At 37.4% G+C, this 17,563-nt stretch overlaps 2 protein-coding genes across 5 annotated transcripts in view; both read right to left on the bottom strand.

The window, feature by feature from the left end:
- The window catches only part of myo3b (myosin IIIB), a 75,483-nt gene extending 66,239 nt beyond the window's left edge, over window positions 1–9,244 (bottom strand). The window contains 3 exon segments of the mRNA XM_046845534.1: window positions 697–880; window positions 5,855–5,914; window positions 9,154–9,244. Of these exon segments, the coding sequence (XP_046701490.1) occupies window positions 697–880; window positions 5,855–5,914; window positions 9,154–9,176 (267 nt within the window). The 5' untranslated portion in view covers window positions 9,177–9,244.
- Window positions 9,245–10,501: 1,257 nt separating this feature from the next.
- The window catches only part of ubr3 (ubiquitin protein ligase E3 component n-recognin 3), a 43,015-nt gene continuing 35,953 nt past the window's right edge, over window positions 10,502–17,563 (bottom strand). For all 4 annotated transcript variants that reach the window (XM_046844839.1, XM_046844840.1, XM_046844841.1 and 1 more), the window contains 7 exons: window positions 17,263–17,387; window positions 14,822–14,926; window positions 14,261–14,386; window positions 13,893–14,072; window positions 13,577–13,786; window positions 13,062–13,201; window positions 10,502–12,963 (listed from right to left, as the gene is read on the bottom strand). In XM_046844839.1, coding sequence (XP_046700795.1) covers window positions 12,846–12,963; window positions 13,062–13,201; window positions 13,577–13,786; window positions 13,893–14,072; window positions 14,261–14,386; window positions 14,822–14,926; window positions 17,263–17,387 — 1,004 coding nt within the window. In that variant the 3' untranslated portion in view covers window positions 10,502–12,845. The remainder of the gene's footprint in view (window positions 12,964–13,061; window positions 13,202–13,576; window positions 13,787–13,892; window positions 14,073–14,260; window positions 14,387–14,821; window positions 14,927–17,262; window positions 17,388–17,563) is intronic.

Here is a 17,563-nt window from a genome sequence, read left to right as displayed (position 1 = left end):
AAAGCCTAACTTCCACATGGGTCATAGAAATCACAAAGTTAATAAACAGTTGTAAATGTATGTTTAATGTACATATGGAAAGACAGTGGTCACTTTTAAGAATAATTGGTGAAAACAGTGCAGCAGCTACAGCTTCATCCTCAGTGTACTGCTCTATAGGTTTATAAGGGTTTACACACACTTGCTAAATAACACACACAATGAAGCCAGTGAGAGACAGACCTACAGACAGTATACACCACTGATCCTAATTTTAATATAAACAAAACTATCTGCCATCTCTCTATGCTTTTCTAAACTTAAAGGATAAACTGTAAGGATAAGTCCTTGAGAGTAAGAACTGATCTAATAGCGGTCACTGAACAACAGTTAACAGAGCATATCGAATGTTAATTAAAAACTTAATTAAAATGTTAAAATATTAATTGAAGTATATACTGCCTTATGACCTCTGGGGCTCAAAGTATGACTATGACTAAGATTTTCTCTTAAAACTAAAGAATTAAAAATATTCAGATCAATTCTATCAATACTTGACATTGATAATAATTCAACATTTGGCTCCTATCTTACATAAACGTATTTTTGGATATTTCAACGTTACAAAATATCACAGAAACCATAGTTTTTCATATATTTGTATGGTTACTGTTAACGAGGATTTTGTCAGCAAATCTAAGTGTATTAATGACTTACATTAATAGGATCCAGAACTTTTACAGCTGCTTGACTTCCATCCTTCCTGTTGGTGACTTTGTAGACTTTGCCATAGGTTCCCTCCCCGATCGTCTCCACAATATCCCAGTCATCAGAGGGGTGCTCCAGCCCCTCTAGCCTGATCATGCTGGACTTGTATGGATAAAGCCCATACAGTGATCTCCTAAATACAACATACACCCAGAATCTCATCACAGCTCCAGTCAGAATCACAGTCACCTCATTATTTACAGAACAGAGATTCTTTCCTACAGAGTTTGTAATATCCAGTTCAGATTAACAAGTATAAACAGGAACTTTCACTGTTATATTGGACAAGCACTGTTTGCAAGCGACTTATACTCACAAGGAAAACGAAATCCTGCGTCCATTCAGTGCTTCCATTGCAAAGTACTCACAATAATATATTAAGTGATCATTGCAAGCTACAGAAGCTAAACAAAGTGAATTACCCAAGAGAGAAGAACAGAAACCCAGAGGGAGGCAAACTGGACACAGAAGACTGCTGCTTCACATTATGAGCTCAGCAATCCTCTCAACATTATTGGATTTAAGGAAGATTACCTCTACCTCAAAGTGGAGTGTCTGTTGAGCCAAGTCTTGCACCGACTTACAATGTACAATGCTCATCCCATTTCAAGTTAGAAAAAAATGTATTCTCTTATAAAATGACCGTTGAAAACTAGATCACAAAGTGAGTCTGTGTCTAGAAACTCAAGCCTGTTTTGTCACTAAGGTAATGTTTATCAGAGGGTACAATGTTTTGAGTAAGACAAGGACTTGGGTAAAAGAAGTGGGAATAAGAATTAGTGCCACATGGATTGATTCAATATAATTCTTATCAAATCTGTGAGAGCAAGTCACAGACCTAATATCTCAAACAAACATGACTGACAAAACACACAAAATGAACTTCCATGCAAATCAGAGATGCAGCACATTTTGAAACACAGTTCTTGGATGTGTGTGATGTATATGTGCGCTTGTATGTGACCCTGTGCACTATAGCCGCATTTATTTAGGACGCAGGTTGAAGTGGAGAAGGTAAATGGTGCACGCTCAGCGGCTCGGGCAGAATTATGAATTACAGCAGGACAGAGTGAGTGATGGTGGGGGTTGTACTCTGGGAGATGGATATTTCATAGTTCTCATTTATTTGCTGAGGGGGACATGGTAAGTGCAGTCTAACCTATGACAGATGTCTCTAATGGGTCCATTTTTAGCTGGAAACAAACATTTACCAGTTCTCCACAGGCAATCCTGAAAACGCACTCTGTCTCCAAAGCAAAATCCATTACGTACAGTAGAGATGGAGGTCTAAAATCACCCTTCTGAACAAAACACGACCAAAATTTAACTTACTTAGCAGCAGAACATTCAATTCTTAGAAATGAATAAATATCACAATAAATACAAAGATTACAAACCAGCTTGCAGGGACAAAAAAATGCAAGCATCTCAAAAGGGCACACAGCTAAGTTATAGCAGTTAGATTAAAAAAAACATCGTGGGGTGGAAAAAGTGTAAATAAAAAATCTGGAAATATCCTACACTCTATCATATTAACACTCTTGCCTGAATGCAGTCACTGAGTGTCTCTGACAGACTATTGTTTTTGCAAGAGGGTCATGTTGCTCGCAGCATCTGTGCGAGTGCAGTGACAAGATCATCCGATACTCCAATATTAACTTTCACAAACACACAGGCTACACTCAAGTCCTATAAACTCCTAACAACAAAACAACTTTAATATAACACTGCTTTTGTAGAAAGATGTCCTGTTTATAGTTCACTATTTCGATTTACATTTCTTCATAAATGAACTAATTAACTTGAACATTAATCTCTTTTTTTTTTGCTGTTATTTGAATGCCAAGGTCAGAAAACCAATAATCTTAAAATTATTACATATTTAATGCATTGCACATTCTTGAATTATAAGCAGTTTGGGCGAAAGTTGCATAAAACAAACTATGTAACATGCACTTTCATCTGATGCTAGAATCAGATAATAGTGCTTATTATGGTCATTAATATTTCCATACACAACAAAAACAATTAGTAAATTATTCAATTCATTTGAAATAAATTTATATTTGTATAGCATTTTAAACAATGAACACTGTCTCAAAGCAGCTTTACACAAATAAGTTGGTGATAGAGAATGAATAAGATGTTCTTTATAAGTGTGCGTTTGTCCCTGATGAGCAAGCCGGTGGTGACTGCGGCAAGAAAAAAACTCCCCGATATTAAGGTAATTTTAATAAAATTACAGATAATTAAATAATCTGCGTTTTTTTTTTTTAAGTCGACTACAGTTTGATCAAATATAAACACATTGTGGGTTAGAATAGTATAGGAGAAAACAATGTAAACAAAAAAAAAAAAAAGGAAAGACAACAGACCTTATTCCTGTCCGGTTCTTCAGAACCACGTTGTTGAAATGACTGTCTGCACGTGTGTGTATATCTAAGGTGGAAATGTGTCAAAGCCCAAAATCATGCTAATCGGCTTTCATGAATAGTTCATTAAACTGTAATGTGAAATGTGATCACGTTTTAAATATTCAACAGAGCGAAGTAGCCAGTCATAAAGGAGCACAATATACTACACTCATGTTGCTTACACATAGACATACACTCATGCATTCATATAATATTTCAAAAGAAACACCTGTGACAGACACCAAAACATCCCCAGAGCTCTAATAACTGCAAATCAGCTACTGTAAACTAGTTCTGTTAGAGAAAATGAATGCTGTCAATTTTTTAAACATCAGCAAAAACTGGATGATGGATTAAAATTCCATACCACACTGCTCTAGAACACTTCAATCTAACCAAATATCTCATTTAAATATGTTAAACATGCATCAAGACTACCAGACTTCCATTTTCACTTGCAACCTTCTGACAAATATATCAACTAAACTGCTTTGTATTGCATCTGATAAAAGCTCTGTGATGGACTAAACCCAGTGGCTCTGCTCCACTGATAAACATGTGCCATGTTGCTATGAGCTCCGGTCCAGGGAGAATACACATGAAGAATGAGGAACAGGTGGAAAAAGGACCTAGGTGAAAACAACAGCACTACACAAGGGCACATCACAGCAATGGCTTATGTGATCCTTTGTGGTTAGAATCTACCAAAAGTAGTCCATGCAAGGGCAACCAGTGAACCAGCAACAAGGTCATGGGTACTCAAGGCTCAAAGTAACCTGGATTGATAAATCATATTTTCTTTAACATCGTGTGGATGGCTGTGTGCATGTGTGTCACTTATCTGGGGAAGAAATCGCACCTTGGTGCAGCAGGAACAAGGGAAGCCAGTATAAGCAATGTGATTGAGAAAGTGTGGGCAATTTTCTGTCGTGAAGCCTTGGGTCCCGGCATTCATATCGATGTTCCACATGAAAAGCAACTAAAATTTCTATGCTACAAAATTGGTAGTGGAATTTGAGGAGCTATCATAAGCCAGGAAAAACATTGTAACTTAATGGTACTGAAAGCACTTTTGTCTTCCCCATGGTGATTGATGATGGTATTTTACATGTGTGGTTTTCTTTCCACATTTTCACAGTTTAGTAACCTGTTAATTCCCACCCACCAGCCAGCGCTCCTCAATCATACTACAGCAACCAATTGGGGACAGTAAAGGTTTCACATTCTCCCTCCACAATGTGATGCCAGTTAATTGCATCTTTTGGACTTCATTTGGAAGCTCATGCTGTGTCAAAGGGACACACAAAACTGACAGAAAAGAGACATCTGTGCTTCTCTGCATACATGGAATCAGAGACATTTATGATTGACTAGAATCATAAAAACATAAATATGGCATCCATCCCATGGCTAATTTTACTTCCTCGGCTCTTGGCCACTGATGGCTGTCATTGCTTTCCTGTTGTGCCACTTGAGCGTCCTCTGGACCTTACATTTTTTCTAAAAAACACTATCTGTAGACTGAGAGGCTGACAGTTCCTCTGCATTTATTTTAAGCATTTTTAATGCACATATGTAAAGTTGCATAATTTTAGACTTGATTGTTTCTTTTCATTCATTAAAAGGTACTCAATGCCTATAAATAGTAATCCACAGGGTGCACTACATCGCAGCAAGCGGTTACAGAACACGATGAAAGATGATACTAGGAAATGAGAAACAAAGAAAGAGAGAGAGGGGTATGTGGGATTACATTACTCAGTCAGTACTTCAGTACACAATAAGAATGAACACAGCTAAACAGCCAAGGTTCATGACATTTATCATGCAATAAACATCTGAAAAAAACATTAACTTGGGAGAACAAGATAGTGTTTGAATAACAATGGTGCACCTCATCTTACACAGCAAGCACAATTCCATGGCTACACAAGGGTTAGTTCCTACTTGTCTGTTGTGCTCTCATGTTGTAAGAAGTATAAGAACACAGGAAATGTGCAGCATGATCAGCTGCTACAGAAACATACCACATCTGGTTCCACTACTGTCATCCAAATACAAGATATTAAATCTATAATGAGCACAGAAACAAAGTTATTTAAATACTTTTTTCAGATGACTTTTTGACCAGTCTATCACCATTATAGCTTCAGATTCTTGTTCCGTGGTTTGCACAAGTGGAAACTGAAGTGGTCGTCCTTTGTTGTAGCTCATCACCCTCAGACGTTTTGTACACACCGAGATGCTTTTCTGCTTAACGCAATTGTAAAATATCATTAAATTACTATTTCTGTTCCTTGTTTTATTGCACCATGCTGTGTAAACTCTAGACATGCAATGTGTGAATATCCCATGATCCCACAGTCAGCAATTTAGGGAAACATTTAAACGTTCCTATCCTAACAACCATGTGATGATAAAAAACAAAAAAAAACAAACAAAAAAAAAAATCACAGAGATCACATTTGGTGTTTGATATAAACATTAACTGAAGCTCTTGACCTGTATCTCCATGTTAGTTTATTGCACTATCATCACATAATTGTTTAGAGCTGCTTGAATGTGCAGGTTTACAGGTTTTTCCTAACAAAGTGCATGGTAAGTGTATATGTATAAATGGCATTTAAATATTAAATGAATTTGCACAGTAATCAGCACAGTGTAGATCATCAGACTCTAGGTTTCTCTCTCACCATATCCTGCCGTGAAGATGGTATAATTCTTTTCCCTCTGTTTCTTTGGAGTTAGCCAGCCTATCCATACAAAAAAAAAAAAAAAAACACAACAACCCCTTAGTATACCATGCCTTAGAAACATAAGTAACAATGAATCAAACACTTGTGAACCTAGAACACAGCAGACAGATGTCTAAATAAATGAACAAACAATCAAAAATTAAAGTTTTTCTTTTCCCTGAAACTGCTGCATCCCAAATGCAGATATTTTGTCTAGTAGTGTGGTACTCTTTTCTTATTCTTCTCACGAGACATACATTTTTAGTAATGGTCATGTAAAAATGCACTAAACAGCTAGTTTTGGAATATACCACACCTGATAGATTATGATGCACTTTTTGCTGTAAATATTGTTATACAGCCATCTGCTCACTGGAGGGGAGTCGTATCTGAGTGACAGGGCCACAAGCCACAATGCCAGGAAAAATCCATACACCTAGGGACTAATGCTATGTGACAAATATATATATTTAAAAAAGAAACACCAAATCACATCATTTCACATGAACATCTTGCATAATGGGAGATACACCTTACCCATTTCAGTAAAGTAATACTCAGCCCTTACTGGATGAAATTATTGAGGTCAACAATGGAACAGGTTCTACCTATTGGTATAAAAGTTAGTATACTGGGGTTTTCAGGTATGTTTCTTATACTACTAGGTTAAAATCCTCTGTTCTAGTTTGCCTCTGAATATTGGGGTTGAGAAGAGCCAGGCCTACAAGGCCAGGAATCACAATGAGGTTGCCAAATCTGTCTGTCCATTAAGGAGAACATCAGCTTGAGAAGGACGCTGGACAAGGTTTAAAAAAATAAAAAAAAGCAACAGTAAAAGCCAAGGTCAAGAAACTTTAAGGTCACTATTTGCTAAATTCTATGTCCTAGTCATGGATCAGTACATTCTGTCCTAGCAGGCTGTCTTGCTCTGACAGAAGAACCAAAATAAATAAATGTGTGGACATGGCGTCAACAAACACCTTTACCTACAGTGCACCCGGAAATTATTTAGAGCGCTTCACGTTTTCCACATTTTATGTTTTATTTCAAAATTGATTCAATTCATTATTTTCCTCAAAATTCTACAAACTATCATAATGACATTTATTTACAGCTTTTAACCCAGCCATTACGGTTGCACAATCCAGTGCTGGTCCCAAGCCCAGATAAATGGGGAGGGTTAGGAAGGGCATCCAGTGTAAAAAATGTGCCAAATCAAATAAACGGATCACGAATAAGAGAAACATTCAAAGAGTCGTCCCGTAGCCACTTCTTGTTTGTGTGCTTAGGGTCGTTGTTCTATTGGAAGATGAACTGTTGCCCCAGTCTTAGGTTTTCATCAAGGATGTCTCTGTACGTTGCTCCATTCATTTTTCCCTTGATCCTGACTAGTCTCCCAGTTCATGCTGCTGAAAAATATCTCCACAGCATGATGCTGCCACCATCATGTTTCACTGTAGGGATGGTCTAGGCCATATGATGAGCTGTGCCTGGTTTCCTTCAGACATGACACTTCAGGCCAAAGAGTTCAAGAATTTTTTGAGAGTCCTTCAGGTGCCTTTTGGAAAACTCCAGGAGAGCTGTCATGTGCCTTTTACTGAGGAGTGGCTTCAGTCTGGACACTCTACCTTACAGGTTTGATTGGTAGAGTGCTGCAGAGATGGCTGTTCTTCTGGAAGGTTGTCCTCTCTCCACAGAAAAATGCTGGAGCTCTTTCAGAATGACCATCGGGTTCTTGATCACCTCCCTGATTAAGGCTCTTCTCCGGCTAATTGCTCAGTTTGGCAGAGCAGCCCGCTCTAGGAAGAGTCCTGGTGGTTCCAAACTTCTTCCATTTATGGATGATTGAGGAATATTTCTGCACCCTTCCCCAGATCTGTGCCTCGATATAATCCTGTCTCAGGAGGTTTACGACAATTCCTTGGGCTTCATCATGCACTGTTAACTGTGGAACCTTATATAGGCAGGTTATATAGGCAACATCTTAAGGATGATCAGTGGAAACGAGCTGCAACTGAGCTCAATTTTGAGTTTCATGACAAAGACTGAATACTTATGTACATGTGATTTTTTTTTTTAAGTTTTTATTATTTTTAATAAATTTGCAAAGATTTTAAACAAAAAAACTTCTTTGACGTCAGTATGGGGTATTGATTAAAGAATTTTTGGAAAAATAATGAATTTAATCTATTTTGGAATAAGGCTGTAACATAAAATGTGGGAAAAGTGAAGTGTTTTGAATACTTTGCAAATACACTGTACATCTTGCTGAACCCTTCCCTGATCCGCATGCATGTATACTCCCCAAGTGTACATCCTTTACACTAACAATGGAAAACCAACACAAATCTAGTGCTGCAAAACATTCTACAGCAGGACAGCATACTTCTAGGTCATCTGCTCCAATGTGTATGTATTGAAAGGAAGCGGAGGATTTTTTAATATTACAATCACTGCATTATTTGTGACTCTACTGAAAGTTCCCGGTCAAGCAGAAAACACTATTCACTATATAACAGTGGGCATCTGTGAACTAATTTATGCGAAAGAGGGCAGCTAGCACATTCCTCGGTGTATATTCATAGTCACATTGCATAAGCAACAATTTGGAAAGATGATGTGGCTGGCTTCATATATCCCAGAGGGAACATGCACTTGGCTTCTACATCCCTGGTTGGTAGCTGACATCTTAGGTACACACTGCCACACATCCATTTGCATAAAAGGAAAATGCATTAATAAGGAAAAGGAGGAAGATATGTTTGTCCTCAAACTACCAAAGACTGAAGGCAAATCAAGGTCACAGGAGTAATTACATAAGGATATAATGAACAAACAATAAGGCGTGAAATAATGACTCAGAATTAAGTGTGCTTAATTCAATATTATAAAAAAGTTACTTAAGCATAAGTACCATCAGAATTGGACAATATATGGAGATAATACATAAGCATATTTGTAAACTGTTTTAGTAATTGCAGAATGTACATTGCCTTACCCATTATTGGATGCATCAACTCTTCCATTTACATTTCCTTCAAAATAAATAAATAAAGAAAAGCAAACAGGTACGAGTGAATTTAAAGGTGTAGATTATAATGTAGTATAATGCCATACACCTGGAGCTTATTTTTCTTCATGATAATACCAGGTACAAGAGTCCCTGTAGACTAATTCCACGTTATTCCATCTGAAGCCACACAAATTCTGTTAGAACAATTAAACGGTAATTTTCTGGTGGGAAAAAACCCCCTCACCTGCCATGGCCATCTCGTAACATTGCAGAAGTGATTTTCAAGGCTTTCCATCAGGGTTAATAATTGAGTGGAATGTGAGAAGAAGCGGTGACAGAGGAAGCTGTACGTCACACCACAGTTACCATTCTGCCAGTCCCACAGCTCCCCCCCCACACACACACACACACACACACACACACACACACACACACACACACACACACACCCCATTAGTGAAATTACAAATCCACTCCAAACTCATTACAAAATGACCATAAAAATATAAACCCTATGTTTATGTTGAATTTTTGGCATCATAAAAAAAAAAAAAAAAAAGAGGGTAAAGTCAAAGGCTTTATGCAGGATTTCTTTACAGTGTAAATAACAATAATAAAAAAAAGTTGGTGAGTGCATAGTGCTTATCTTTCACACATTAGCCTAATTAAGAAAAAAAAAAGAATCTGGACTTATTTAAAAGGCTTTTAAACGGTGAAAGAACAGATTATATATTTCCATTTTTCTACTAGCTTCCTATCTCTTGGATAAGCTGAGCTAATAAGACCCACCAGCAGCAGCCAAGGCCAAATAAGCAGCTATTGTGTTGTGACCCCAAAATACTTTGCTTCTAATGTTCAGCCCTATTCAGTCGCTAGTTTGCTGAACTGGAATGAAATGAGGAAAACCCAGAATGACCCTGGGCCCGTTATTCTGATAGTAAATTTCCAAACATGTATGCACATGGAAGAATTTTAACCTATGAAGTCACTTGCTTTAAATAAACCACTAATAAAGCCTACATCTACAGCACTTTTGCAGCCCGAGCCCACAACAGCTACACATTACCTTAATGACAAGATTCTAAAAATGATAGTTTCTGCATTAATCCATGAATCACTTTAATCCCACATTTCCTAAAACATTCACTTCACTTCCTTACCTGATAATATGGACAGTGGTGGGGTCACTTAAATAAATAAACAAATTCACCCAAATTAGATTAGATTCTTTAAACATAATTTATAAATAAGAATTCTAACAAGAATAATTTTCTTTGGAATGACTGGTAAATAAGTTGTGAAAAATAAAAAGATCTTTAATTTAAAAACAACAATTCCTCAATGCCAGACCATTTGTCTTAATTAAATTCCTCAAAGAATAACTTCAATTATTAAAACTATGATTTAAAAATATAAAAAAAATAAAGAAATAAATAATTTTTAAGTCAACACTAACATTATTTTTATATAGCAAATATATATAGGTAAGAAAGAATGTTCAATAATAATGACAAAAACACATCTAGAAAACAAGTTCGGAAGAGCTAAGAACTTAATATAATAATAATAATAATAATAATAATACAAGCATGTCAGAGTATTGTTATATTTTATTCACATATGTTACATTTTGCATTAAATGTCTGCCACCCTTTCTGATTAGCAATCTGAAAGTTGGAATCAGCACCTACAGTAATGTACTGTAATTCTGCCTCAGTCACTCACCTCACACCACACACACAGAACAACATTGCAGCTTTGCATTTCAATATATACCCAGAACTCTGCAAAAAAAAAAAAAAAAAAAAAAATTCCTTTGTCCAATTATACAATATTTGGGCTGAAAAACAAAAAGAGAAGGAAAAACAGCAGCATGCAAGATTTCAAGACAAGAGAAGGACAGGAACTGAGAATTAAAGTGCCTGGCTTTTCCCTCCAGCATTGTGTAAGTGCAGCATTGAGAATCAATACCTAATATGGTGATGAAGAACAAAACCAAAACATGCTTTTTGGTGTTCATTGTTGGCTCCTTCATAATAAAATGGACAGAGAAATGGGATGTTGCAAATTGTGTAGAAGGGGGGAAAAAACACACACACTGAAATCCTCAATCATGTTTCAAAGCCGGGAACAGATCGCTATCTGAATCATGTGTGAAAATCACTCATTTTTGCCTGTTGTCAGCATGTGTGAGAAAGCTCACAAGAGTGACAAATACATACCAATGGAACATTTTTAAACAATGTAAAGAAACTAAAACTCATAGGTGAATAGTTTTTACAAATTCCATACAAAAACATCTTATAATAAATATTAAGAAATAATTTCTCATATGTATTACACAAGAACATATGAAGGGGGCAAGACATTAATATAAAAAGTAGAATACCTATGCAAAAGATGCAACTATATTTTGAAGTCCTTGCTGTTGACTTTGTGGGGCCCGATTTTAATCTTGGCCACTGGAAAAGAAACCGCCACCTTTTGAAGAAATATTAATAACCTTTTTTTTTTTTTTTTAAAGCAAATCTAAATTCACAACTGTTTACTTTGTGCTTAATATGACACAAGTATGTTATTTTAATCTGTTACAAAATCTGATTTTGTTACAAATGCTCTTGCTCCTCGGAAATATTTTTTTGTTTTGAGCTCTAAACAGAGCAGAAAAATGTTGGACTATGGTACATGAAAATGCTTGTACAAGAACATCATTGCAGATGTTGCGAAAAATAATAATACAATACACTCATTAAAGACCATTAAGGACAAAGTGCATTTTTTTAAACACATCTTAACTACAAACTGTGAATGCACTGTGGACACTGGACAGAACCAAACACTGTTTGAAAACTACCATGGGAAGAGACAATGAAAGAACTAGATCTTTTGGGATGGGTACAGAAAATTTGAAAGCCTCTGTGAAACATGGCATGACTGCCAATAAGATTGGTATACGAAATGCGGACAAATTTGATAGGGAAACGTTTGCTCTATCATTTAGCCAGTAGTACTGTGATTTAACCAGTTTGATGAGAAAAGAAGTGATTGGCAAGGTCACAGCAAACTGCTGAAATCCAGCTGACTGCCATCACCACAGTGCCTTCTGCCAGAGCCTAAAATCATTTTTACAATAATATAATTAACTACCAACATCAAATAGCAACATTCATTTACATATTAAAAGTTCTTTAACTACAGAAAAAAAAAATTCCTGAGGATGGATGCAACTAGGCCTTGATGGGTAAGAAATTCTTGTTCTACCGTTCAGTGGTTATTTCAGTGGAACAAGCAGCTTCACTTAAACAACACTTATTCCACATGAACAATTAAAGGCCTGAGTTCTGAGAATGGAGGATGCCACTGAATAATTCGTTGCATTAGTAATGGGATTACAATGATGGTTGATAACTGATGTCTGATGCCAGTTTGTTACGTCTGTTTAGTGAGCGGTTAAGGGAAACCAAATGCCTAATTTTTCCATAATGGCGTGGGAAGTCTACTTCTACAGTTGGCTTCGGACTTGTCCGGATTTTCTATATGGTTCGGACACGACAGCCCACTGTGGTGTTTTGCTCTCCAATGCACTAAACTTCTGTGGGTTTTCTGAAATTTGTGACCAAACAGCACACGATAAATGGACTCAGGATTAGGTCAATTTGTGCTTTCACTGTGAGACAGTCCCAAAAACAAAGATAAAATCTCTTCCCCTTTTCAAATCCACCAAAAATCATAAAAAAAAAAATAACCCACACACGCTGTTAGTCATTAGGCATGATTGTACACTAAACTTCACATAACCAAGGCTGTAGCAGCAATTCACTCACAGCATTGTTTTTATATATATATATATTACATGATAGCATATATCAAAAAAGATAGAGAGGCTGGCACTGATGCCCACTGTGATCTGGCTCCCTGCAGTTTGGGGTTTGTGTGTTAAAGTCCGTTATAGTGGGGACCCCAGCGCTTGTTAATGTGGTCAAAGGTGTGCGACACCCACTGCTGCTCCAGCACACGGTATCGCTCCTCGCACAGGAATAGAGGCTTGCCACGACTAAACACAAACACAATCAACATCAACATCTCACACATCTGCAGTTTCAGCGATCAAAAAGATTAAATATTTGTCTATGTGAAAGTGAACGTCCATACCGAAGGTCTCGGTCTTCCTCTCCGTGAGCATCCAGATAAACGGACCCCCACAGACAGAAGCGATGACCACGGATGATGATGATCACAGAGGCATTTATTAGGAGGAAGATCCCTGTTGCGGCACCACAGTGCTGAGAGTGCTACAGAAAAAGAGAAATGATCTTTAAAAATGATAATTTTCCTTAAACCTCCAGATCTTTTATAACAAGCTGTTCATGCTCATTTACAACAATGCTGCATAATGACACTATTACTTCTGCTTTGTAGTTCTACTTCAAAATTGCTTTCTTCAGCATTCTCCAGAAAGCATTGCTAAAGCTGTTTCTCTGCACCAGTTGTATCCAAACTAATTTTTTTCAGTTTACAGTGTTTTGATCACTTATTTGTCACATATGAGGCTGTAAACACAGTAAGAGATCCAATATGGATCTGATAGTTAAACCAAAAGAAATAAAAATAACCGATGCATGCATAATCGCATTCGACGTACAAACCTATAGCGCATCAGCACTCACCAGCACACACTCGCAGACACCCTGCTGTTTGCAGCAGAGGCCCTTGAGACAGACAAACGCACCACACACGAGGCACAGAGCTGGGTCCTTGGGTGTCTTATTACACACAGTGCAGGACTTCCTGTGGTAGTACTGAAAGATAGTGTTGTAGTTGTCGGGCAGCTGCAGCAGACGGGGAGCGGACCAGTGAGGGTTCTGCGCCACCAGAGACTACAAAAACAAAACAACACAAACCTATTCTGATTAAAATCTCTTTTCTGGCTAACCTGACAGGCGTTCATGGATGATAAGCAATACAAGAATGAATGAAGCTGACCATAGTCTGCCGTGAAGGCGTGTCTGCCAGGCTGATGAGCTCAGAGCACCACTGAGAGATGAGCTCAAAGGCGTTGATGTTCGATTCTAGGCACACTGCACTGTTCATGGAGGTGCTGGGCTGAAACGAAGCAGACAACAAACCCAAACTGCCTGCCAGCAATGTGAACTCCTCCTCTACCTGAAAAACAGTCACAGTCTTACAATGCGTCTGGCTCTTAATCTTCCCAAGCCAATGGAGAATAATATATATGTTACGCATGCATGTAAATGTGTGCATGTATTCCTGACATTAAAAACTATATGTAATTAAAAGTGTGCATGTGTGATTATGTATGCGCACGTGTGTATGTGTATATGTCACAATACCAGGCAGCCAGGCAGATTGTCCCCATAGAGGTGATGTTGAAGAAGACAGGACAGACGCATGAAGGGCAAACAGAATTGCTGCAACGCAAACTCTATGGATTGAGGAGACCATACACTTGAACTCAACTAAAGAGAGAAAAGAAAAGAAATCTCCTTATCAATAATGTATTCCATTGGGAACGGTCACATGGATATTGGAAAGACACTCAAACAGTTAAAATGGAGTCACGGCTACAGCACCCATGGAGTTATTCAGTAGAATAATTTAAATGGCAGAACCTCCAGATGGCAAAAAACTGGACAAAAATGTCCTTTCATTAAGTCTGTGTTGAAATTATATTAAAATAGCATATGATTTTAGAATTAAAGTGTCTGAAGTTGGAACGCTTTACAGAAATAATTTGATGTCTTGAATATACCGTAGCACACAATTTTTTTTTCCAAGAAAATGAAATGTCTTTTGCTCTGCTACTAAATTATAATTCTGGCTCATCCACTAGAGTGCAAAGACAAATACATTCATGGAATAATATGGAATATTAAAAATCAAGGCATTTTTACCATGGTCTCATTAGGGTTTTTCTCATAGACCCCATTGGCCTTGGTGAGCTCACTGATCACATGACTGAGGAGGGCCTCCCATGATTTCTCAGAGTTTGGCAAGTTCTATATGAAAGAATAAGACATTGTTATTACTGCATAGTAGTACCTAAACACACAAATCATAGGAAAGGAAAGATTAAGAATTATTTCCTAAACCCTACAAGTTGGCCGTTATTAAGCCCTCATTAGAAAACCTAAAAAAAAGGCATGGGATTAGCTTCCACTGTTATGCTGATGATACCCAGCTATATATCTAATCAAGGCAGACGAATCATCTCAATTGGCTAGGTTAACTGAGCGTGTTAAAGAATTAAAAGATTAAATGATGAATGATGAAACCCGTCCTATTATGAAATTTTAATAAGAAAGCGATATTGCTCATCATCCCAAAAACCAGTACACGGAAGCTCCAGCAATTCAACTTAAAAATAATAGTCACCCATATTCGGAAAACAGCCTTCTTCCACCTTTGAAATATTGTTAAGGAACATGTCTTTATCTGATGCAGAGAAGCTCGTCCATGCATTCTTAACTTCCAGACTGGACTATTGTAATGCATTACTAGGTGGTTGTCTGACATTATTAATAAACAAGATACCATTAGTCCAGAATGCAGCAGCCAGAGTTCTCAGAAGGTCGAGAAAATATGGCCCATATAACCCCAATCTTATCATCCCTACAGTAGCTACCTGTTAAGTTTTGAATCGATTACCAGTCGGTCCAGTCTTCTAACATGCTAAAATCAGTCACACTCTTTCAGATCTTAAAACTCTGGACTTCTAGTAGTTCCTAGAATAGAAAAGTCCACTAAAGGGTGGTAGAGCATTTTCACATATAGATCCTAAACTTTGAAATAGGCTTCCTGACAGTGTTTGGGGCTCAGACACTCCCAGTTTAAGCGCAGATGAAGGATGTATATCTTTTTACCAAGGTCTACAAATAACACACATCACATATCATAACCTTGTGCGCCAATACATCTGATCTCAAACACATTATCAAAATAGCAGCTACGCTAATTCCTCTCCACTGCTTCTCTTCTCATACCGAGGCATCCTGAGATTGCGCCAAGCCACATGAAGATTATGGCCCTTCAAAGAGTAGATGCCGACCCCACAAACATCCCAAACCATCTAGAGACGTAGCAGCACCATTTGAATCTCACTTCCTGTAGAGTTTTAGCATTAAGCTTATTTGAACATTCAAAGGCTCTAGAATGGAGGAGCTGGTGTTGATCTATCATGATCTCAGATGATGAGCTTTTTTATGAGTTGCTCACTTCAACTGACTGTAAAAGACTTTAGAAAGGACTTTACCATGAGCACCTGAGTGTGTGATTATGAGTAGTGATCTCGCTCTCTAGTGTTTTGCATTGTTTTAATTATTTATAAAAAAAAAAAAAATAATACAAAAAAATCAAAAAAAAAAAATCACACTCTTTATATCCCCCAAATGAGGATGGGTTCCCCTTCTGGGTCTGGTTCCTCTCAAGGTTTCTTCCTCATAGCATCTAAGTTAGTTTTTCCTAGCCACATTCAGCCAAGGCTGCTCATCAGGGATAAATACACTTAATTCACCTTTATTAAATATTTTTGTTCTATAATTCTTACGTTCTTTAAAGCTGTTTTGAGACAATATCCACTGCGAAAAGCACTATAGCAAAAAGCTTGAACTAAACAGCAATATAATATCACAACATAGAGTAATAATCATTGTGATTTGTTTTTTTACCTTCTGCATTTCTTAGCACATTCTTAAATTAGTACCTTTTTTTTGGGCTGCAAAAGGCTTGCTTGTATTATGCTGAATATGTAACGATTTAAAACAGCAAGCTAGCAGCAGTAAAGACTGCAACGTTAATGCGTGTAATGTGTAGGAAAAGAGAAGCAGATCTGGATAATGGGGTATAAAGGAGCCTGAAGGACAATCAGGAACTACTCAGATTTGTGTCTCATAATTTATATCCCATGGTCTCACTTTCTCCAATTTAGATTTAATAAAGTGGCACGATAATGTAACAATCCTTACAGATAATGATAACCTTCCATAATGATGATGGACGCTCTGTATTCAAGTCTTAAATTGTTTTAAGACAAATGTCCTTCGTCTACAGTGTGTATGTACATGGTAGTGCAAAGGCGTTTTTAAATACCAAATTGCTTATTACTGTGTGGTACCGTTAAACCCGTGCTTAGTATACAGTGTGCATCATTCTGTCAGACAATTGAATAAGGCTGGGTTTTACCCAGTAAACCAGAATAACCAGTGCTGTAACAATGTATGCATGCATGTTCTCATCAACTATGCTAAAACAGTAAATATAATCTGCCTATGGTATTTCTACACCTAATAGCAAAAAACTGGTTGTGAACAAACGTCACTATTCTAATTGGCGTTACCTTCTTGGCTGCTCCACTGTTGCTCCAAGCCAGTCTTTCCTCTGGGCTGAGTTTAATAGACAGCGCAGCCAGGGCCTGAGTATACAGCAGCGTGTACAGAACCTTCACAATTGACGTGAAGTGTTCTGCAAAAACACAAAAATATTGACCGTTAAAAGTGAGGAAATGCATAGTAAAAGGCAAAAACCATAAGTGGATGAAGTTGACTAACAAACCTGATGCAAGGTTAAGTAACTGTATTCCAGCCTATATTATAGGTTTTATTCAAAATCAATTTACAAAACATTCTTTTTTACACTAG

The sequence above is a fragment of the Silurus meridionalis genome, chromosome 3 (genome assembly GCF_014805685.1).
Source record: "Silurus meridionalis isolate SWU-2019-XX chromosome 3, ASM1480568v1, whole genome shotgun sequence".
NCBI lineage: Eukaryota > Metazoa > Chordata > Actinopteri > Siluriformes > Siluridae > Silurus > Silurus meridionalis.
The sequence above is the reverse complement of the archived record's forward strand: the minus strand, read 5'-3'. Positions and strand labels throughout refer to the sequence as shown.